At 38.3% G+C, this 23,695-nt stretch overlaps 1 protein-coding gene across 1 annotated transcript; it reads right to left on the reverse strand.

The window, feature by feature from the left end:
- Positions 1–6,423: 6,423 nt before the first annotated feature.
- Positions 6,424–22,257, reverse strand: LOC108710352 (hepatic lectin). The gene is made up of 9 exons (XM_041587173.1): positions 22,175–22,257; positions 18,427–18,558; positions 17,702–17,818; positions 16,132–16,164; positions 14,211–14,264; positions 12,610–12,672; positions 8,309–8,454; positions 7,550–7,665; positions 6,424–6,695 (listed from the first exon to the last, which is right to left on the reverse strand). Exons 1-9 carry the CDS (start codon positions 22,182–22,184, stop codon positions 6,569–6,571), a joined length of 798 nt encoding a protein of 265 aa, XP_041443107.1. The 5' UTR covers positions 22,185–22,257; the 3' UTR covers positions 6,424–6,568.
- Between the last annotated feature and the right edge of the window lie 1,438 nt (positions 22,258–23,695).

Below are 23,695 nucleotides of genomic sequence, written 5' to 3' on the forward strand. Positions count from 1 at the left end.
TGATAGCATTCAGATGTGTGTTTTTTCAAACACCTGACCAGTAAACACCACCTTTGGATTTGTTGCCGATTTGTTAGTAGCACATGTAAGGCCTGCACATGTATAATATTACTCACTTTGTTGTGGTTTAAAATTGCAGCAAATTACATCATTTGAAACTGACACGTGGCCAAAGTATAGAGCTCTATAGATATCAATCCTCTGCAACCAATGGGAAGAGGCCCTACAATGAGTTGTCATAACGGGGATGCCACATTAATAGAAGTTACAGATTACGTTTTGGTGAGAGGTTTTCTTCTTTAGGTTCTTGTTCAATCTCCATCATCTTCAATGAAGACTCAGTTGATTCCTTAGTGCCAGGGAAATTTTCATATAATTCACTTTCATCAAAATCATCTTGCCACTTTCCTGGTTATTTGGAATAAAACATAATATTCTCAGCAGCACTGAATTAAGAACATTAGCATCAGTTCTATATTAACTGCAAGCATAGTTCTGGTTTAGATATCATTACTGGTCCCTCTCATTCTCAAAAGTACTGGTAAGGTCCTATCTACATTATATGCAGAGGAGTGTTGGACTGAAAGTCTTAAAAAAGGATATTAAGGAAATAAAGGAAGCCAAAGAAGAGCAAATAAGCTGATAAATTTTATAGAAGGTCTCCATTATAAATAAAGACTATTTTATTTTGGAGAACAGGCACTTAAAGGATAAGTAAACCTTTAAAATAAGTAAATATAAAATTGACGAGGGGGCTATTCTAAGAACTTTTGTAATGTACATTCATTATTTATTTTGTTTTAATTCCAGGATATTAAGGGATACATGTAGTTAATATGAATGAATTTTGTTACAACAGCGCCACCTGCTGGTCATTTTCAAACCATTCTCACCACCAAGTAGTCAAGGAAGTAGTCAAGAGAAAGAAAGAGGCTGCTCTGATGTTCTTCTGATTAGAAAAAAAATAGAAACCTTTCTCTAAACTTCCCTAAGCAGAAGAACATCAGAGCAGCCTCTTTCTTTCTCCTGACAACTTCCTTGACTACTTTGTGGTCAGGCTGGTCAGAAACTGACCAGCGGGTGGAGATGTTGTATCAAAAATGATTCATATTAACAGTACATGTGTGCTTAGAATAGTTCCCTCATCAATTTTACATTCACTTATTTTAAAGTTTTATTTATCGTTTATGGACAGATATGAATGATTTTGAATTCCAGGCTTGGAGGCAAGCTTTGGTTGCATAAAAACCAGGTGTACTGCCAAACAGAGCCGCCTGTAAGCTGCCAGTCCACATAGGAATTTTTATCACTAAAAACAAGAAAACTTCATCACATCAAATCAGAGATTCATATATGTAATACCAACTATAATCAAACATATAAATTGATGGTACATCAGATATCAGATGAATTTCCTAAATCTATTCCCCTTCACAGTCTGATATTCTCTTTATCCACACAAATTTCTTTAACTCTGCAAGGCACCAAAGTGGGTAACGTTGGGTGCCCGGGACTGTGGGGAGGTACTGGGAGCAGAGGGAACCCTGGGAATGGCTATATGGGATGGAAGGATTGGTTGATGGCACTAAGGGAGGGCTGTTATAAAAAGTGGAAGCTGCTTACCCTCCTCTTCTTGTGACGTCACGGGCACCTGGAGCGCTGTGCCGATTATCCCACCCCCCCACCCTTTGCACTGTTACACTTTTATTGTTACATTTATGTGTTAAAAAATTTTCAATGGATTGTCTTCCATATTGTTAAGAATTGTGTTAAAAAATAATATATATGTATATATGGTGAGCACAACTTTCCCTTGTTTGTTATAGTTCTACAAGAGCAGTGACCAGCTCTATGTTGTAGCTCCCACCCCCTCCAACTATAGTCAGGTGATCCCACTGGTGTCTAATAAAAGGGCAGCCAAGTTTGGGAGTTTTACTTTGAAAGCAGCTAGTAAGTTGCAGGTAAACGTATTCGTCCCTTTTATAAAATGTATAATTAAACCATAGAATTCTTAATGAATCAGATGAAAATTGAGCATAGGACTGGCCAGATATGGGATGACTTTGACGTAGTTGGCCAGCTTAAATATATTGCAATATATGAACAAACAATCCCTGTTTTGTTTAAAGGGTAAGGCATTTTTCAGTAGCAGTATGCACAAAATGTCGCTGTCTTAAATATATTGATAATGGGTTGAGTGCAGAGGACTCTTGTATTTGTCTATATATCTATATCTATATATATATATATATATATATAAGGGAAAGTTGTGCTCACCACTAGTTTTTAAAATCATTAGGCGGGGGTGCAATGAGGGTGTGACCACAAAATACATATAGACAAATACAAGATTCCTCTGCACTCAACCCATTATCAATATATTTAAGACAGAGACATTTTGTGCATACTGCTACTGAAAAATGCCTTACCCTTTAAACAACACAGGGATTGTTTGTCCATATATTGCAATATATTTAAGCTGGCCAACTACGTCAAAGTCATCCCATATCTGGCCAGTCCTATGCTCAATTTTCATCTGATTCATTAAGAATTCTATGGTTTAATTATACATTTTATAAAAGGGACGAATACGTTTTACCTGCAACTTACTAGCTGCTTTCAAAGTAAAACTCCCAAACTTGGCTGCCCTTTTATTAGACACCAGTGGGATCACCTGACTATAGTTGGAGGGGGTGGGAGCTACAACATGGAGCTGGTCACTGCTCTTGTAGAACTATAACAAACAAGGGAAAGTTGTGCTCACCACTAGTTTATAAAAACATTAGGCGGGGGTGCAATGAGGGTGTGACCACAAAATACATATAGACAAATACAAGATTCAAATATATTGATAATGGGTTGAGTGCAGAGGAATCTTGTATTTGTCTATATGTATTTTGTGGTCACACCCTCATTGCACCCCCGCCTAATGTTTTTATAAACTAGTGGTGAGCACAACTTTCCCTTGTTTGTTATAGTTCTACAAGAGCAGTGACCAGCTCCATGTTGTAGCTCCCACCCCCTCCAACTATAGTCAGGTGATCCCACTGGTGTCTAATAAAAGGGCAGCCAAGTTTGGGAGTTTTACTTTGAAAGCAGCTAGTAAGTTGCAGGTAAAACGTATTCGTCCCTTTTATAAAATGTATAATTAAACCATAGAATTCTTAATGAATCAGATGAAAATTGAGCATAGGACTGGCCAGATATGGGATGACTTTGACGTAGTTGGCCAGCTTAAATATATTGCAATATATGGACAAACAATCCCTGTTTTGTTTAAAGGGTAAGGCATTTTTCAGTAGCAGTATGCACAAAATGTCTCTGTCTTAAATATATTGATAATGGGTTGAGTGCAGAGGAATCTTGTATTTGTCTATATATATATATATATATATATATATATATATATATATATATATATATATATATATATATATATATATATAATATTATTGTCACAGCTGTTGGTGGGTAATTGGTGGGTAATTGTTTTTGGTCCTTGCCATTTGGGTATGGCCAGTAGGTTTTTCCTTTTACATGCCCACTGCGGCTGCGGTGTCTGGCATCTGTGGTAATTTGGGCTTGGTATAACATGGCAAGGACAGGGTTATCGTTTTTTTTGGCAAATATGGTTTTAATAAAAGCTGTGGCCAAACTTCACCCACGAAAAGGAAAAATTGAGTCTTGTGTTTTCTTTAAATGTTACCTCACAAGCGACTGCCTCCCACAGTCTTATGAAAAATAATTCTCAGACAGTAATGTCAGTCGTATCCTCCTCTCTCCTGAAAGTTTTATAGCATCTCCTTATCCACAAGAAAAATCTGATGATTGTAAACACGATGAAGATTGTTTATTTTTCAAAAGGATGCTGTCGACTCAGTACTCCATAGGCTCTTTCCTCATAGGTGCCTCTACACAATCTTTTAATCCCTAAAATGGACAGAACCTGATCATATACTGCCCTGGGATACTGGGCATTGTAATAGGGAATGATCTGTGGTTTCTTCTTTCCCACTTTCCCAAGTACAAAATCTGCTTATAATGCTTAAATAGCTCAGGTTCCCTCTTACAAATAATTTCCCTTGAAAAGCCCACCATGCTGTGTCAAATAACTTATAGAGCAGCCGACGACTATTTAAAAATTGAATACAGTCTTTTCATTATTACAGTAGGACAATCTCTCGGACTCAGTGGAAAGTCAATAAAAGATTTGCTGCCAGTCCACATAGGGGCTACTGAATAGCCAATCACAGCCCTAACTTGGCACCCCAGGAACATTTTTTTGCATGTGTCGCTCCCCAACTCTTTTTACAATTGAATGTGGCTCATAGGTAAAACATGTTAGGGACCCCTGTTATAGATCGATGCATGGATAGGTAAATACAAGAGAGATAAAAAGAGTAAAATACTGTTGGTAACATAGTGGGGGTCATTTATCAACACTGGGCAAATTTGCCCATGGGCAGTAACCCATGGCAACCAATCAAATTGCTGCATTCATTGTTCTACTTGCAGCTGACTTTAAAGAGCTAATCACTGATTGGTTGCTATAGGTAACTGCCCATGGGCAAATTTGCACTGTGTTGAGCCCCAGTGAGTTTTAAGAAGAGCATTTTTGTGATTACACAAACAGAATGTATATCTTGGCATTCTCATAACTGGCAAAGAAAGTTTTTGCACATATCACTCCAACTTGCAGTACAGCAGTAAAGAGTGATTGAAGTTTATCAGAGCACAAGTCACATGACTTGGGGCAGCTGGGAAATTGACAATATGTCTAGCCCCATGTCAGATTTCAAAATTGAATAAAAAAAAATCTGTTTGCTCTTTTCAGAAATGGGTTTCAGTGCAGAATTCTGCTGGAGCAGCACTATTAACGGATTCATATTGAAAAAAATGTTTTTTCCCCATGACAGTATCCCTTTAAGGGAGGGGGGTCACCGACCCTGTAAACTGTTTTAAATTCATACAATTGGGGGCCCATTTACTAAGGGTCAAAAGGAATTTTCAAATTCAAAAATTTCGAATTTCGAAGTAATTTTTTGGGTACTTAGACCATCGAATAGGCCAAATTCGACTTCGACTTCGATTCAAAGTGAAAATCCACTTATCCACTGAGGAAAGGAGCGTGAAGCTCCTGAAACGTTTGGCTTCATTTCCGCACATTAAAAGATTTGGACGTACTTTAAGTACACCAATTGAATTGGCATCGTGTCTTTATCGTCTTTTCTACAGTTTTGGATATCACGCTGAGTCACGTGACTGGGAGACACGCTGAGCCTTTAATTTACAAGTTACTCAAAGTATCGTGAGTGTATTTGAACTTTCTATACATTGCCTCCAGTCATGTGACTTGTGCTTTGATACACTTCAATCACTCTTTCCTGCTGTACTGCAAGTTGGAGGGATATCACTCCTCCACCCTCCAGCAGAACAATGGGAAGGTAACCAGATAGCATCTCTAACACAAGATAACAGCTCCCTGGGAGATCTAAGAACAGCACTTAATACTAAAAGCCATGTCCGACTGAGACTGATTCAGTTACATTAAGTAGGAAAAATAAAATAACAGCCTTCCAGAAAGTAATTCCATCCTAAAGTGCAGGCACAAGTCACATGACTGGGGCAGATGGGAAACCGACAATATGTCTAGCACCATATCAGATTTCAAAATTGAATATAAAAAAATCTGTTTGCTCTTTTGAGAAATGGATTTCAGTGCAGAATTCTGCTGGAGCAGCACTATTAACTGATGTGTTTTGGAAAAACATTTTGTCAAGAAAACATACAAACCTCTTGTAGATAACACCCTGGCTGGAATCCAGCTCAAAACCCAAGTGCTGTAAGGCAACTGTGCTTCCAACTGAGCCACCATACTGCAGGATTTATTATCCAAAAACTTGCAATCTAGAAAGCACCAAATCATTAAAATTCCATTTCCCAAAATGCCCTTCTGTATATAACCCATTGCCAGCCAAGCTTCTAGAGTCTTTGTTTGACAGACAAAGACATGAAGCATCAGCAATTAATGTACATTTGTTGGTACATCTGGCAGCTCTAGTCACTGAAGCACATTGTACTGCTGCACAGAACCTTAGAAAATGACAACATGGAATGTGTAATTAATCTGGGACCCAAATATTCCAGGAATAATCCCAAAACTGCAGACAAATGACAACCAAATGGGTTATTTACCTGACAGACCACAAAGAGTGACAAATGGACATTTTTTGCAGTTCATACACATTGTCGTGCTGTTCCTTCAGTGCAGCAAAAAGCAGGAGTGACTAGTTACATAATACATAGCCAAAAATATCATTTACAACTAATTATAAGCATGGAAGACCTACAGCAAGGTTCCTTAATCTTATTATCCTAACATGCAGATTACGTCAGTGTCCAATCCAAAGAAATGCTGTCGAATCAATTATTATTTTTTTATTAGTAGTTATGGATATATATTGTATTTGAGAGATTTACATTTTATTTATGTGTCTTCTAGATATTAGTATTGTGATAAGTTGCTCATAAAACTGATATTTACACCTCCGTAACTAAACACGCCATATTATTTTTTCTCGCAGATGGCTTTATACTGATTAGTGCAAAAAACATCATTCCACTTTTTGTCTTTCCACATGTGGACACAGTTTTCGATTCCTGCTTCATTATTAGGCTCATCCTTGTACCAAAATCTGCAGAAGAATTGCAAACTGAGTTAAATTGGGAACTGCAAATTTGAGAGCTGCACAAAGAATCGTGTTATGAGTCTTGTTATACCCATTACAGTAAAAGTCTGACAGAGCAGATAAACATAGAAAAAAAATCAGCCCATACCAGCACCTGTGATAATTAAAGATACTGCACCTAACTCGCATGCGGCGATTCGTTTTCCGTAGTCGCCCGAAGTTGCCTCACAAGGAAACTTCGGAAAACGAATCGCCGCGTGTGATTAGCGCTGGCGTTTTGTCATTTTAGCCGGCGCAGAGTCAGGGAAGGCGTTTGGGGAGATTGGTCGCTGCAAAGATGAGGCGATTAGTCATCAGGCGACCAAATCTCCCCAAAACGGCCAGTATGGCCTAACCCTAAGGGATAATTTACAATCCCAGTGTGCACATTTACTAGCTATTATGCCCCCCTGTGGTTGCTCCTTATTGCATGGTGTGCCAGATTAAAAATCTGAGGCTTTGTGCAGAGAGTAGAGATGCAGCCAAGCCCTCTCATTCCACTCCATTACTAGCACGTCTGAATAAAATGCAAGGTTGAGACTGGAGGAGAGGACAACTATGTGCCTCGCCTCCCCTGCCACCTTTGAAGTGAGCATGGCATAAATGGAACTCAGAGGCCTGTTATATACACAATATCCCCCTTCACATTTCTCTGACATCCATTGGTTGTTGCTTCAGTTTCTCCCCCCTTTCATTTCCCTTCCCGCTGCCTGTAGGGGTGGGGTCAGCGGCAGCTTGTGGAAGGTTGGACAGGGTGGAGAGGGCAAGAGTCAACTGGGGCTTTTGATGCATTTTGCTGAGGGCCAAGAACAGAATCTTACCCCTCTGATAGATTAAGGAATGTTCCATCCTGCCATCTCCAAGCATTCTTATCATTCTTATCCCTTGTGAGGCCAATCCAAAAAAAAGAGTCATCGGTTATATTTTCAGTGAAGTTCTGGGGAAGAAGAAGAAACATCTCATTGCAAGACAGAAATAAGATGCAGATGGACTACATATGAACATATGCCACAAACGCAAAAACTTCAACCAGCGTGTGCTAATATAAATGGTAGCCAACAACCCTGCATTGGTAAAATAATAAATAAGTGAAAAATGAGACTATTAGAAGGCCTCAGGCAAATTAATCAGTTGATAAAGCAGTGCAACTGGCAACTGAGTATTTGCAATGATGTGAAACCTCAAAACCAAGTGACTTTGGTGGACCAAGTGCTGAAATCACAGTGACTCCATTATACTAGTATAAGTCACATACTGCAAAAAACATTTCATTGGCTGACATAATGGATCTTCACTATAGGGTTGCTACCGGTTTGCAGAAGGGCTATCCAGGTCAAAACTTGCTGCCTAGTTTTCCAAATATGGACGCTAATCTCCATGTCATAACCTCACCCCTGACATCATCGCCTGCCTCTCCAACTCAACTGCTATACCCCATGACAACACTGTCCAAGCCTCTGTGACGTCACAGCCCCCCTGGATTCATCCAATTGAAAGGTGACAACCCTACCTCATTACAATGTAATGAGAAGTCTATAATAAATAGATCAGTTGAGATATATGTGCAATAAGTGTCTCACCTGTTCCTTCTCACTGGTGATAATAACCAGATCACTGTTCATTGCTTTACAAGTGGCCTGAGCATCCTCCCAGTTCTTCTTAGTTGTAACAATATAATAACAGCTTCCATCAAATGCTCTCCAGTCAGAATCACACTGAGGTCTCTCTGAAAGGGAAGACACAACTGAACTGGAGCTAAAGATCCCACATATATAAAGGCCATAATAAATATGAGTATTCATGTGACACTTTGGGTACTCGCATTTGTTAGAGAGAATTTTTCTATGGCGGCAGGAGCTTTTTTTTTATGGTCGGTGCTGTTGATATGCTGAATGGACACCTGTGTTTAAATGAACTGACGAAAGTGTCATGTAAAGGGCAATGTTTCCTCTTAAAGAGAAGTGAAATTCATGAAATGCACTCTATTAAGATTCCTGACATGGAAAAATGGAGAGAAATATTCAATCTCTGAAGTTGTGACAGATCTACAGATGCCTCAGCTTCTCATTCCCAAACCAAGGGCATTAATATAAATTTGGTCTTCCCTTTGCTGCTATAAAAGTATCTACTCTTTTTATAGAGCACTTTCATTTCTTTTTTTTTTTTTCTTTTTATTCTCTTTTTTTTAGCACATTAACTGATGCGTTTTGAAAAAAACAAGTTTTCCGATGACAGGATCCCTTTAGGTTAAGATAATGACATGCTAAACAATATGGGGCAGATTTATCAACCGTCGAAATGAAAATTTGAATTTATTGTAGTGTAATTAAACTAGGGAACAGTTAATATTTGATTAGAGTTTTTCAAAAAATCCATTTGATTCAAGTTCTCGGGTCGATCCCATTCACCCAAATTTAAAAAAATGTGATTTTTTTTTAAAAAAAAAAACAAAAAATTTCAATAGGTGGTTTTGAACTAAATTTTCAAGTTCATGAGAGTTTACGGCAGTTTGTGGGTTGATTCCATTCACCTGAATTTAAAAAATTCGATTTTTTTTGAAAAATTTCGATTGGTCGTTTTTAACTTGATTTTCAAGGGAGTTTATGGAAGTTTTTACAAACTCCCACGAACTCTAAATTTGACCCTTCATAAATCTGCCCCGAAATGTTGCTTGTTTTTGAAATGCTAAAAGTGAATATTCTTTGGAGGATGGTAGTACAAAATGTAAAATAACAGTTTAAAGGAACAGTAACGTCAAAAAATAAAAGTGTTTTAAAGTAATGAAAATATAATGCAGTGTTGCCCTGCACTGGTAAAACTGCTGTGTTTGCTTCAGAAACACTACTATTGTTTATATAAATAAGCTGCTGTGTAGCAATGGGGGCAGCCATTTAAAGGAGAAAAAGATCAAGTTACACAGCAGATAAGCTCTGTCTGTTTAATGGTGTTATCTGTTATCCATTATTTAACCTGTGCCATATAGCCGTTTTTCAATTTCCACCATTGCTCCACAGCAGCTTGTTTATATGAACTATAGTAGTGTTTCTGTAGCAAACACATCAGTTTTACCAGTGCTGGGCAACACTACGGGGCACATTTACAAAGCTCGAGTGAAGGATTCGAATTAAAAAAACTTCGAATTTCGAATGGGCTACTTCGACCTTCGACTACTACTTTGACTTCGAAGTAGCTAAAAGCTACCGAAGTCAATGTTAGCCTATGGGGAAGGTCCCCATAGGCTTGCCAGCGTTTTTTTGATCGAAGGATATTCCTTCGATCGTTGTATTAAAATCCTTCGAATCGTTCGAACGAATAATCCTTCGATCGTTCGATCGTAGGATTAGCGCTAAATCGTTCGACTTCGATATTCGAAGTCGAACGATTTTAGTTCCTAGTCGAATATCGAGGGTTAATTAACCCTCGATATTCGACCCTTAGTAAATCTGCCCCTTCATGTTATTTTCATTACTTTAAAACACTTAATTTTTTTGGTGTTACTGTTCCTTTAAGGGGGAAAACGTGACTGCCTTTTTAGAAGTAGTAAGTGAGCAACAGAACATTTCATGTTGGATCAATCCTCAAATTAAATATCTTGTCCAAGTACAGAAGATCAGCATTTCCACATAGCAGAAAGTAAATATGTCACCTGGTAGAGAGAAGCCCCCATATGTAATAAAAGGCACTTTCATTGTTTAAGAAAAAAGAAACCCCACCAAATAGAAGGTTACTATATCTATACCAAGTAGACTCACAACAAAAATTACAAAACCAAAATAATCAATGAGGATAATAATTCATTCATAAAGGTGCTAACTAATTAGGTAAATTAGGTAAAGTGCTAGTGCGATTAATTGAAGTGAGAACGATCAGTCTAAGGACTGATAAAAATTGATTATTCCTGAATCAAAAGGGTGTGTTACCCCACCAGTAGATTCCAGAAACACCCCTTAATAAATAAGTTCATTAATTGATTAATATATAAAGTGTAGTTAATCAAAATAGATTAGGCGAAATGATATTGCAATAAGTTACACCAATAAAGTGCAGTGCAATAAATAGGCTAAAAAATTAGGCTTGGTAATTGATTAAATGGTTAAAAAGGATTTAGTAAAAAAATTGCCAGAAGAAAAGGTTTTTTATATATATGGGTTAAAAAAATAATTCGGTCATATTCCAAGAATAAGGTTAAGAGAAATTTGAAAAATATAGAGGGTGGAGTTGTCCCAAAAACTAACTACCTATTTCGTTTCTAAGGCCTGGGACACCACAAAGTTAAGGCAGGACAGGGTAACCGGAGCTGTGGCCTTGATTGATTATTTTGGTTTTGTAATTTTTGTTGTGAGTCTACTTGGTATAGATATAGTAACCCTCTATTTGGTGGGGTTTCTTTTTTCTTAAACAATATTAACATTTTTTCATCTGACATTGTCAGACCTCTACCTATAGTTTGGGCTAAATAAGGATTAAATATATATATACATACAGGGATACCAACCAGTGTTGCTTCTTTAAAAGGCACTTTCATTCCATTAGGTATGAGCAAACGTTTTCATCTGGCATAATTTTGAGGCAAAGTGCAAATCTGTTTATGAAGCTTTCTGGGCCTCGTTTAGAGGAACTTTGCACCATAGGAGTCTTCTTTAACAAGCTACAGTAAAGTATGTGCTATATTACCTTAACTGCAATGTAATTTTGCCTTTCATTGTCCTTGCCTTATTCCTGCCTGGTTCTCTGTTCCGTTCCCTGTTCCTCCGCTCAAGTTCCCCAAGCCTGAATTCCATTGGATCTCCTGGTAATTGACCTCGGCCTGTTTATTGGACTACCCTCTACCTTCAGCCTGCCCCAACCTTGGTCTGTTATACAGACTTGTCATTGTTGCTGTCTGCCCCTGAGCTCTGGCCTGGTATAAGGACTTGAATATTTCTTACATTTCATCTGAATCTTGGAGTCTTCCTGTTTATCATTAATAAACAGTTTCTTTATTAACATAACTTCTGCTTCTCATATGGCCCCAATTGTGTGTTAACCACATTACTCAGCATTTAGGCACCATGTATGCTTTCCCAAACCCAGAACAGACACCAAGATTCTGGTCACAGCTCACACTTCCGCCTATAACAGCTGCCTTTCACTTCGGAGGGGGCCCTCCACTACTCGGATGCCTGCAGGTCTTAAAGTGAAAGAACCAGGGCAAGAGTTTTGGCAGACAAGGTAACTGTAACATGCAACCGAAGGAATGGGGTTAGGGCAAAGTGTAGTTGTAGAAAAGGTCGTGGTTGGGGTATAGAATCAGGAGTCAGAAGCGTAGTCAAGGTCAAAGTACAAAGTCAGGATCTGGAAGAATAGTCAAATACAGGCAAAGGTCAGTTCAGGCAGCAATACAGGAATGATCAAGAACAGGCAGAGGTCAAGGAACAGAGAAGCAGACTAGAAGTGCACCCATGAATTATGTACAATAGATCTACATTGGGCAGGGAGAATAGGAATGTGGTGCCTTTAAATATTTTAAATTCATGCCAAGCGCGATGATGTCATGGAAGAGGAAAACCAGAAGTTATGTGCCCCAAGGAAGAAAAAGATGTGCGCAAGAGAGGAGGTGGTGGGGACTGGGGTATTATTACACTAGGCTCCAACCTGACAGTTACCCACCTGTGTTCCAACCTGATAACTGTGTCCCCACCACATACTCCACCCACTACTGTAAATGCTCTAAGCCTTGCTCATTTCTTCTTATAAACAAAATAGATAACACTTCACTTAATCCCAGGTCTCCTACCATCTATAATCCAGTTTCTGTCCCATTTTTATTGTATAAACTCTTTTTGTTAAATTATTTCAAAATGGCCCTATATGAATAAATTAAATGATGCCAGTTAGTTACCTCTTTGTAATGTCTGTAAGGTTTCCTGTTTTATACGTTTCTCCGCCTCTGATATACGGGAGTCTGAAAAGAGATATGAATGGAATCCATATATAGACTAAAGTTCATACAGTCACCTAAAAATAATGCGGTCCATTTAGTATAGGTAAACGCAAGTGATAGAGAATAAAATGAAGAGAATTTGTATCGCTTACCCTGAAAAAACCATGGGGCAAATTCACTAAAGGACGAAGCGCCTAACGCTAGCGTAGCGCATTTTCGTTAATTTGCCGATTCACTAACGGACACTGGCGTAAATTCGCTAGTGTTACTTCGAAACCCTAACGCCTGGCGAATTTGCGCAACGGACGTAACTACGCAAATTCACTGATGCACGCATTTTTCCGAACACTACCTTTTACGCCAGACTTCCTTCGCCACCTCAGACCAGGCGAAGTGCAATAGAGTAGATAGGGATTGCTTCAAAAAAAGTTACAAAATTTCCCAAATGCTGGCGTTTTTTCTTTTTTTATGGGTGATAGGCTGAAAAAGATCGAAAAAATTTTGGGGCTACCCTCCTTCCCCCCTACATTTCCTAACTCATGGCAACTTAACTATACAGTGGGCACATGTGTAGGGCAAAATAAAAATTTAATTTGCTGTTTTGAAGGTTTCCCAGGCTTGTGTAGTGATGCTACATATTCCTCCATTGTAAAATTTGGCACCATATGCAAATTAAGCATCGCTAGCGTAACTTCGCTTTGCTTGGCGAATTAACGCTAGTGCAAATTCGCAACCTTATGCTTCCCCTGAGCGCAATTTCGGATTTTAGTGAATATGCATAGCGTGGGCGAAAATACGCCTGGCGAAGTGCGGCGAAGCGGACACTGGTGCAACTATGAATCTTAGTGAATTTGCCCCCATATACCTCATCAGAATATAGCTGTAAGATTCATAAAAGATCTCTATACTTTCCTTAATCAAACAGAAATTAAGACAATTGCTTACCCAGTGTCTGGTTTATGGTTGTTATTTGTGTTAGAAGGTTGTATCATTTTGTCTGATCTGCAACTTTGCAGATATTTGGCTCCCATGATAGACTCTTTGTTGAGTCATTTATTTTTAGTTTCCAGTGTGACCCTATCTTTGACAATGAATTATTTACTTTCAGTTCTGCCTCTTTCTCTAGCTTGGTTCTTTGCCACGTAGATGAAGCCAAACGCGTCAGCAGAAGGTGTAAGAAGCTTAAAAATAATGATTTGGCTGAAGTTGAACCAAGTTTTCTGAAGAACCCAGGGATGTATTCCATTAGACCCTGATGCTTTGTTATCTTGTCTTAATAATATGGGAGTAATGTTTGCCAGCCAGGAGAGGAGAGATAATATAATTAACAAATAGTTTATGTCTAAAAGTTGATGGTGTAAGAATATATGTTTATTAAATGAGGGTGTTTTGTGGTCAGTCTTCATGAACCCTGAACTGGAAATCTGGTAAGAGCTAAGTTGATTTCTGTCCAGTTCCAAGTTAATTTCTATGATACCCAGACCATGGCACTGTTGTGCTGCCCATGGATCTGCTCTAGTTCACCACCTGAATACTAAAGGAAAAGGGAAATGGCTTACCGAATGTTTGGTTTATGGTTGGGATTTGTGCTAGAAGGTCGGCTTTTTCCTCTTCTGCAACAGGTAGAGTGGAATTAGAATTTCTCATATCGAGCAATTCCAATATTTTATTATATATATATATCAAACACACACACATATATGCAGGAAACAAGGACTTTGTAACTTTACACACACACACACATATACACGCACACAGACACACACACACACACAAACACTACACACATATATATATATATATAGGAAACAAGGACTTTGTTACTTTACACACACACACAGACATACACACTCACACAGACACACACATATATACAGGAAGCAAAGACTTTGTCACTTTCACACACACACACACACACACACGTATATATAAAGGAAGCAAGGACTTTGTTACTTTACAAATGCATATTATGATCCCTTGACTGTACTATAAAAATCTAAAAAAATGACGCTGCAGTTTCCATCAGCAGGATAGTTTTTAGTTCTTAAAATAATAATAAAAATGTTTTTTCTCAATCTCTTTGAAAAAGCTGATCTCAGTATCTCTGTTATCTAGTGACTATGCAAACCACAAGAGAGGTTGGATTTTAGCCTTTGAGGCTGAATAATAATTTTTTTAGTTCAAAATGATAAATAGAGATGTTCTACTTAGATTCTGCCAAGTCTTTTCAGGTGACTGTGACTGTTTGTTGGTTAAACTATGGTTTATGTGTACATAAAGTAGCATTTTGGGTTTTGTACCAAAGGTTTTTGAATTAGGTTGAGTTTATTTGTTAGAAATGGGAAATAAAAGTACAGAATGGGACCTGTTATGCAGAATGTTCGGGATCTGGGGTTTTTCAGATAGTGGATCTTTCCATAATTTGGATCTTCATACCAGAAATTCATATAAACCCAATAGGCTGGTTTTGCTATTAATAAGGATTAATTATATATTTGTTTGAATCAAGCACAAGCATAAATGTTTATTCTGGCTGTTCAAAAACTGCCCAGAGGGTTACAGGATTAACTAGTTAATAAAAGGGGAAGGCCCCACATGATATTTCTCTCTTTTCTGAAGGGCCTGGGATGGGTCTATGTTCCAGTAGGTGTAGCGAGTGTTAGACGTGTTGTAATTGCTCATTCTAGGAGTGAGAGTCAGGATCTGTGTAGTTAGTAGAGCAGCCATAGGCTCCAACAGTGAGTTTTAGTACCCTGCAGTAACAAGGCCACCAGTGTAAGGGACTCAAGTGGTCAGACTCATGGGTAGGAAATTCCTGGAGCATGGGACGACTGTGAGCTTTACCTAGCACTGGGGATTGTTTGGCCAAGGCAATAAGTATTAGCTCTGGGGTGTTGTGAACACTACAGCTAAACAGAAGGAGTAATATCTGAGGGGTGAAAGTGTTTGTAATAACTGTGAAGTGATTGATGTTCATACCATAAGATCAGCAACAGCCATTGGTGAGATTGTGAACCAGTTAGTCGATAAGGATTTTTATTTGTTTGTGAGAAACACTGGTGTCCGGTGTAAGATCTGTGGGTGGAATCAGTGTGGTTAACCCTTCCTCTAACAGTACAGAGAGGGGCCACTTGAGAGGTAAAACTAACTTGCAAGAAAATTTTACTGCACCAAGCCAGCCTGGGTAATACCTAAACAAATACAATTCTGACTCCCTGGTTTTGACCATTGGCCTGTTTCTTGGTCTTAACTTGTTTGCCACTTGTTCTGACCGAGTGCCAGATTTTGGATTTGTTTTGCTTGTCACCTGCCCGGACCAATTGCCTGTTCTTCAGAATTGTATTCTGCCTTTACCTTTTACTCATTTCTGTTGGGTTCTTGTCGTTTTTCATTATAAAATCTTTTGTTAAAACACAACTACAAGGGTAGTTCCTTAAGTTCTGAAACCTTTAAGTATGTGTTAATCTAGAAAATACTCACCTAACTGCTTGAGCCGACTGCTCACAATAGAATCTGGAAAGAATCAGTAACAGGTGATAGAATAGAAGCAGTATAGAAACCAATCCTATTTTTATAATATAATTAGCTGTTACATGTGAACCTCAGGACAGTCTATCGTTTGCTTGTATAATAATTCCAGTTTTGTAAAAAGTCATTATTTTGTTGTGCAAAGAGACTGTGTTATCCAGTAGTATTTAATTATAAAAAATGGCCCATACAGATCTGCAAAATGGGCACACTTGATCCTTGAGGTCAAAATGAGCAGTGCTGGGGTTTTTTTTAATGCTGTTTTATCTATCCTGAACTTTTTAATATCATCACTAGTGATGGGAGAATTTGTACAGTTTCTCTTCGCCGAAAAATTCGCAAATTTTCAGCGAAATTCGCAAAATAGACGGAAATTCGCAAAACTCAAATTTTGATGCCAGCGTCCAAATTTTCCGATGCTGGTGACAATTCCGAAAATTTTGACGCACATTAAAGTCAATGGGGGCATTTAATTTTCGCTGCCACCGGAATTGTCGATGGCATTGGAAACATTGCCAGCGAAGAAAAATCTGACGCCGGTGAAAATTCACCGGAGAATTTTCGCGACAATTTTGCGAATGTTTGCTGGCTGCGAAACACAGAAATTCACAGTGAATTTGCGCTTGGCGAATAAATTCGCCCATCAATGATCATCACTAATAATTATTATTTTTATTAGTATATAATGTCTGCCTGGGATTACTGTAATATGTCTAAACATAGAAAAACTCCATCTGGTATGGTAGAATTCAGTTGGGTGTATCTACAGATGGAGGAGGGCACCAAGGTCATTATAGTATCGGACTCATCTCCATATCATTTAATACAGGTTTCATATATGTTCTGATTCTTCTGTTAATACACAGACTGTTAAACTGCATCTGCTGTGGATTCATTTGTGCGCTATTATATCTCAATAAGGGCTCTTACAGACGAATGTTTGAAGCTGTGCTCCCCTGCGTTCCGTTTTTTTCGGTTCAACCGCAGGAGTAGATGCATTCAGTTTTTTTCAATGGGGCTGTACTCACACAGGCGCATGTAGGCACTGAACGCAGGAAAAATGCAGCATGTTGTGTCTCAACCTACGTTCAGCGCCTACATGCGACTGTGTGAGTACAGCCCCATTGCAAAAAACTGAATGCGTCTACTCCTGCGCTCCCCTGCGGCTGAAGGCATAAAAACGCAACGTAGGGGAGCGCAGCTTCAAACCCTCGTCTGTAAGAGCCCTAAGGATATATGTGATGCACAATCCAATCCCATACTGAGTGGAGGCACCAGCTCTGGATTCACAGAGCATTCTGTTCTCCAATAAGATCTGGTTTTACTTAACAGGGGCATAACACATCTGTCCGGCCTAAAAGGAAAGTGTATATTTAATGGGGTTATTCACCTTTTATAATCTGTACCCTGTTATAAAATGTTGATCAGCCTCATCCCCCATATTTCATCTCTTCATGGTCAGTATTTGAAGAATATGTAGTTACATATTACAGAGCTCATTGTCAGTATGGGTGAAACTCACAGTAGATAAACATGAGGCTGGTCAGGATTATCAGGAAAGTGAAGACAAGAACCAGCAGGGTCCCCAGAACCATCAGGAGTCTCCTCTGTCTCCTCAACATTTCACTTGCCTTCAGAACTGAAAAGAACATGGATACACAGATTATTTACTGATTCTGCTGGGAGAAGAATGCTGTGTGTCTGGCTATTAAATAACATACATTTAATAAATACGTTTATCGTCCCAAAGCATCAGATCTTTGTACAGAGAGAATAAGAGAATTGAATGGTAAAGGCACATGGAAGAGTCCAAATGCAAATTTCGGCACTGGAGCCTTCTTGGACTTCTAGTTCCAGTGATACTACACTGGTGATTATCTGTAAACCCCCTGCAGTTCAGTGTTTTGTTCCTTGTCTCATGAAAGATGAGAAATAACCTAAAATTTAGTAAGTGGTATGTACTATATAGCTGAAGTTGGGGGGATTTTCATTTGTATTTCTCTACTAAGAAAATAGAAAAACAACATTTCAGCAACAATGGATGGCCATTTCACTGGGTCCTTCCCTGATTTCTATGACAGAAGAAGACATGCTAGACCATTTATTTCATTACATGACTCCCTTTGTAACTTAAAGTTGTAGTATGCTATATAATTTCAATCTCACACATGGGGCCAAAGTATAGAGCTCTATAGACATGAATACTGTGCAAGCAAGCAAGAGTCCATACAATGAGTTACAGATTACTTTTTGTGGAGAGGTTTTCTTCTTTGGAATCTTGTGGAACCTTCATTTTCTTCTTTGAAGACTCAGTTGGTTCCATTGTGCCAGGGACATTTTCATATATCTCATCAAAATCATTTTGCCCCTTCCCTGGGTCTTTGAAACAAAATCTTTTTTTAGCACATTTGAATTACGAGCATTAGTTTCAGTTCAGAATTTAAGACAAGCATAGTTCTGGTTTATATATTTTCCAAAGCTCTGGTAAGTGCCTCATTTACTATATGCGGGGGGGGGGGGGGGTTGGTTTGGAATCCTTTAAAAGGATATTAATAAAATAAAGTCCAAGGAAGAGCTACTAAGCTGGTAAAGGGTATGGATAGTCTTAGTTATGGGGAAAACTGATCAAGTTGGGGTTGTTCAGAAGATGCAATTAAAGGGCATTTAAAGTAAAAAGAAAATAAAATCCCATTTTCACTTTCTTTAATGAAAAAGAAACATATCTCCGATATACTTTAATTAAAAAATTTGTACCGTTTTTATAGGAAACCTGACTGTATGCAGTGAAATTCTCCCTTCTTTTACTGCTGTGGATAGGAATTGTCAGACGGTCCCCAACTGCTGAGCAGGGAAACAATCATACTTATGAACAGCAGGGGGAGCCCCCACCTTACTTCCCAGCCATGCAGAACTCAAGCAGCTTTGTTTATGACGATCCCTAAGCAGCCCAGACCACACTGAGCATGTGCACAGTCTTAGTCTTGCAAAGATATATAACAAAGTTACAAGATGGTGACCCCCTGTAGCCAACTTTGAAAGCATAAATTATTTGTTTGATTAGGCTTGTGGTGCAGTAAGTTCATGTTTATATTTAGTATACAAAATACAGCATTTCTAGCCTTATTCTATTTTAGACTTTACATGCCCTTTAAGGGATGATATGATAACTATGTATAAATATATAAGGGATCATATAATTTATTCTGTAATCATTTATTTAGCAGTAGGTCCTTCCAGCAGGCACAAGGGCACATATTCTGATTAGAAGAAAGGAGGTTCCATCTTAATTTACAGAAAGGGTTTTTACAGTGTGGACAATATAGATCAATGCATGGATAGGTAGAAATAAGATAGATATATATAGACTGATTTTGCTAAATTAGTACATTTTAAAAAGTGCCTTTTTGTGCATAACTGGCAACTAGAGATGTCGCGAACTGTTCGCCGGCGAACTTGTTCGCGCGAACATCGGGTGTTCGCGCTCGCCGGAAGTTCGCGAACGTCGCACGACGTTCGCCATTTTGGGTTCGCCATTGTTGGCGCTTTTTTTTGCCCTCTCACCCCAGACCAGCAGGTACATGGCAGCCAATCAGGAAGCTCTCCCCTGGACCACTCCCCTTCCCTATAAAAACCGAAGCCCTGCAGCGTTTTTTCACTCTGCCTGTGTGTGCTGAAGAGATAGTGTAGGGAGAGAGCTGCTGCCTGTTAGTGATTTCAGGGACAGTTGAAAGTTTGCTGGCTAGTAATCGTTTTGATACTGCTCTGTTATTGGAGGGACAGAAGTCTGCAGGGGTTTGAGGGACATTTAAGCTTAGGTAGCTTTGCTGGCTAGTAATCTACCTTCTACTGCAGTGCTCTGTATGTAGCTGCAGTGGGCAGCTGTCCTGCTTCTGATCTCATCTGCTGACTGCTGCAATAACAGTAGTCCTTGTAAGGACTGCTTTTATTTATTTTTTTTGTTGTTTTACTACTACTACTACTACTACTACTATAAGAGCCCAGTGCTATTAGTCTAGCAGTGTTGGGGAGTGGGACTGGTGTGCTAATCTGCTGCTCCTAGTAGTTCAGCAGCACCAACTTTAATTTTTTTTTTTAATATTCATTTTTTTTTTATTTTACTTTTTTTTATTTTACTACCGCTGTAGTAGTGTATAAGTTGACCTTTTAGGCATTATTTGCCCTGTAGGCATTATTTGCACACTGTTTTCTTCAACCCGCCATCGAGCTGTGTGACCTTGTTCACATTCTGTCTAAATATCCATAATATTACCGTCTCCAGAAAAAACACCGGAGTCACTTTTTTCAAGCAGCCATAATATATTTTACGTAATCCGTATCCACCGCTGTAGTAGTGTATACGTTGGCCTTGTAGGCATTATTTGCACACTGTTTTCTTCAACCCGCCATCGAGCTGTGTGACCTTGTTCCCATTCTGTCTAAATATCCATAATATTACCGTCTCCAGAAAAAACACCGGAGTCACTTTTTTCAAGCAGCATTCATATATTTTACGTAATCCGTATCCACCGCTGTAGTAGTGCAGTAGTGTAGTAGGCAGTTGTTTAAAGAGAACAGTAGATTACTAGCCAGCAAAGCTACCTAAGATAAAATGTCCCTCAAATCCCTGCAGACTTCTGTCCCTCCAATACAGAGCAGTATCAAGCAGATTACTAGCCAGCAAATTTACTATCATCTGTCCCTGAAATCACTAACAGCTCTCCCCCTACACTATCTCTTCCAAGCACACACAGGCAGATTTTTCAGATACATTTTTGCCCTTGATCCCCCTCTGGCATGCCACTGTCCAGGTCGTTGCACCCTTTAAACAACTTTAAAATCATTTTTCTGGCCAGAAATGTCTTTTCTAGATGTTAAAGTTCGCCTTCCCATTGAAGTCTATGGGGTTCGCGAACCGTTCGCGAACCGCTCGCATTTTTGCGCAAGTTCGCGAATATGTTCGCGAACTTTTTTTCCGACGTTCGCTACATCCCTACTGGCAACTTCCTTCTCCACATACTTCTTACTTTATATATATACACATATATATCTGGTAAGAAGCAGAGGCATAGTATCAAAATTACCTTAAAGGAGTTTTTTTCTGAGAAGTCAGAAAACTTTTGTTCAGAAAATGTTACTTTTGAAACCGCTATTGGCACTTATTATGCTGGTATGGAAGAGCCCATTACCTTGTGCTCATGACACTGGTCCCATTCCCTTTCTGACACACATCTTTAAAGATACTTGTGTACAAATACTCTCCATGTACTTTGGTATGGTTTATTTAAGGATTTTCTTATTTAAACATGTATGTGTCCGTCCTGCCTTTTCTGATGAATAGTGGACAAGTGCACATCTTTATTCTAGTTAACCCCAGAATTTCCAGCACAATAAATGTGGAGGTAAGTCCAGGGCGCAACAGTGCAAGTCTGTTTAAAGATGAAGAAGATATCGAATATCACTGGCCTACTGGCATAAATTCAAAATATTTAGTAGAATGAGTCTCACAAGACCCAGCAGTGTCATTATCCTCTGTCTGACAGGCTCGGTAACATTTACTGCACAGCTGTGTATAAGGGACATGTCTCCAATATCCGAAATCTGAATCATGAGCTATTAAATCAAGCTACAAAATAAAACTGTATTATAATAAATATTCGCAATCACAGTTTGTAACATAGTTTGTGACTAAACAGTCAGTGAAGAAGAAGTACATTGTGGAATTGGGAGGGGTCTTGGCTGGAGGAGAGCTGAATTCTGATACATTGTTTCTGTAGTCAGTTGAGCAGTGCAGGAATTAGCTAATATACAGACAGATGCTGTTTTCTGTAGCAATGACATGTTACAAATAACATTAAAATTATTAAATTTTTCAGTAAATGTAACGTAAAAACACAGATATTCATATGTATTTATGTATCTTGATACAGAGGGTATAGATAGAGAGTGACCACTATTGTATGTGTATGACTAATGCAAATGTTGAGTTATTCCTTACCTCTGTCCATCTTGTGCCAATGGATTGGAATGTCTTTCTGCCCAGTTGACTGGTTCTTTCTCAGTGTTGTTCTGCCTCCTCCGTGTCACATACAACTGCTCCCTGGGTCTCCACTTCTGCTTTCTCACAGTATGTCGTACAACATTTAATTCTATTTCACATAGTTTAAAAATAATATTTAAGACAGAGTCAAATGGTTGAGTGTTATGTTCATATGTATATCTACTATACAAATTAATGCAAAAGTTGGGCACCAGTAAGTAGTAAGTAAAAGAAAAATAAAATACTAGTTGTGAGGTGTAAACAGAGAGGTGGATATTGTGAGATGATAGATAGTTGATAGATAGATGATAGATAGATAGATAGATAAAAAGAGAGAGAGATAGATAGATAGATAAAGAGAAAGAGAGAGAGAGAGAGAGAGAGAGAGAGAGAGAGAGAGAGAGAGAGAGAGAGAGGGGGAGAGAGAGAGATAAAGAGAGATAGATAGCTGATGATTGATAGATAGATAGATAGATAGATAGATAGATAGATAGATAGATAAAAAGAGAGAGAGAGAGATAGATAGATAAAGAGAAAGAGAGAGAGAGAGAGAGAGAGGGAGAGAGAGAGATAAAGAGAGATAGATAGCTGATGATTGATAGATAGATAGATAGATAGATAGATAGATAGATAGATAGATAGATAGATAGATAGATAGATAGATAGATTGATAGATAGATAGATAGATAGATAGATAAAAAGAGAGAGAGAGATAGATAGATAAAGAGAAAGAGAGAGAGAGAGAGAGAGAGAGATAAAGAGAGATAGATAGCTGATGATTGATAGATAGATAGATAGATAGATAGATAGATAGATAGATAGATAGATTGATAAAAAGAGAGAGACAGAGAGATAGATAAAGAGAAAAAGCGAGAGAGAGAGCCTATGGGGACCTTCCGGTACCTCGGTAGGTTTTAGTTGGCGAAGTAGGTGGTCGAAGTTTTTTTTAAAGAGACAGTACTTTGACTATCAAATGGTCAAATAATCGAACGATTTTTAGTTTGAATCGTATGATGTAGTTGAAGGTCGAAGTAGCCAATTCGATGGTCGAAGTAGCAAAAAAAAAACCTTTGAAATTCGAAGTATTTTTTTCTTCTATTCATTCACTCGAGCCAAGTAAATGGGCCCCCTGGTATGTTATAGAATGGTCAATTCTAAGCAACTTTTCAATCGGTCTCCATTAGTTGTTTTTTATAGTTTTTGAATGATTTGCCTGATTATTCTGACTCTTTCCAGATTTAAAATGGGGGTCACTGACCCAAGCAGTCAAAAAAATACAGTGAAATCTCAATTTTACATACCCTGGTTTTAAGTTTTCCCTACTTTTATTCAGTTTTTTTTGTGGTCCCACCTATATATATATATATATATATATATATATATATATATATATATATATATATATATATATATATATATATATATATATATATATATATATATATATATATATATATATATATATATATATATATAATG

Source organism: Xenopus laevis, chromosome 3L, assembly GCF_017654675.1.
Source record: "Xenopus laevis strain J_2021 chromosome 3L, Xenopus_laevis_v10.1, whole genome shotgun sequence".
NCBI lineage: Eukaryota > Metazoa > Chordata > Amphibia > Anura > Pipidae > Xenopus > Xenopus laevis.

Coding starts and splice junctions, on each gene's coding strand:
- LOC108710352 (XM_041587173.1), bottom strand. Junction 14,265..16,131: donor CAGTCGGCTCAAGCAGTTAG/GTGAGTATTTTC, acceptor TACCTGTTGCAG/AAGAGGAAAAAGCCGACCTT. Junction 7,666..8,308: donor TCACCAGTGAGAAGGAACAG/GTGAGACACTTA, acceptor CTTCTTCCCCAG/AACTTCACTGAAAATATAAC.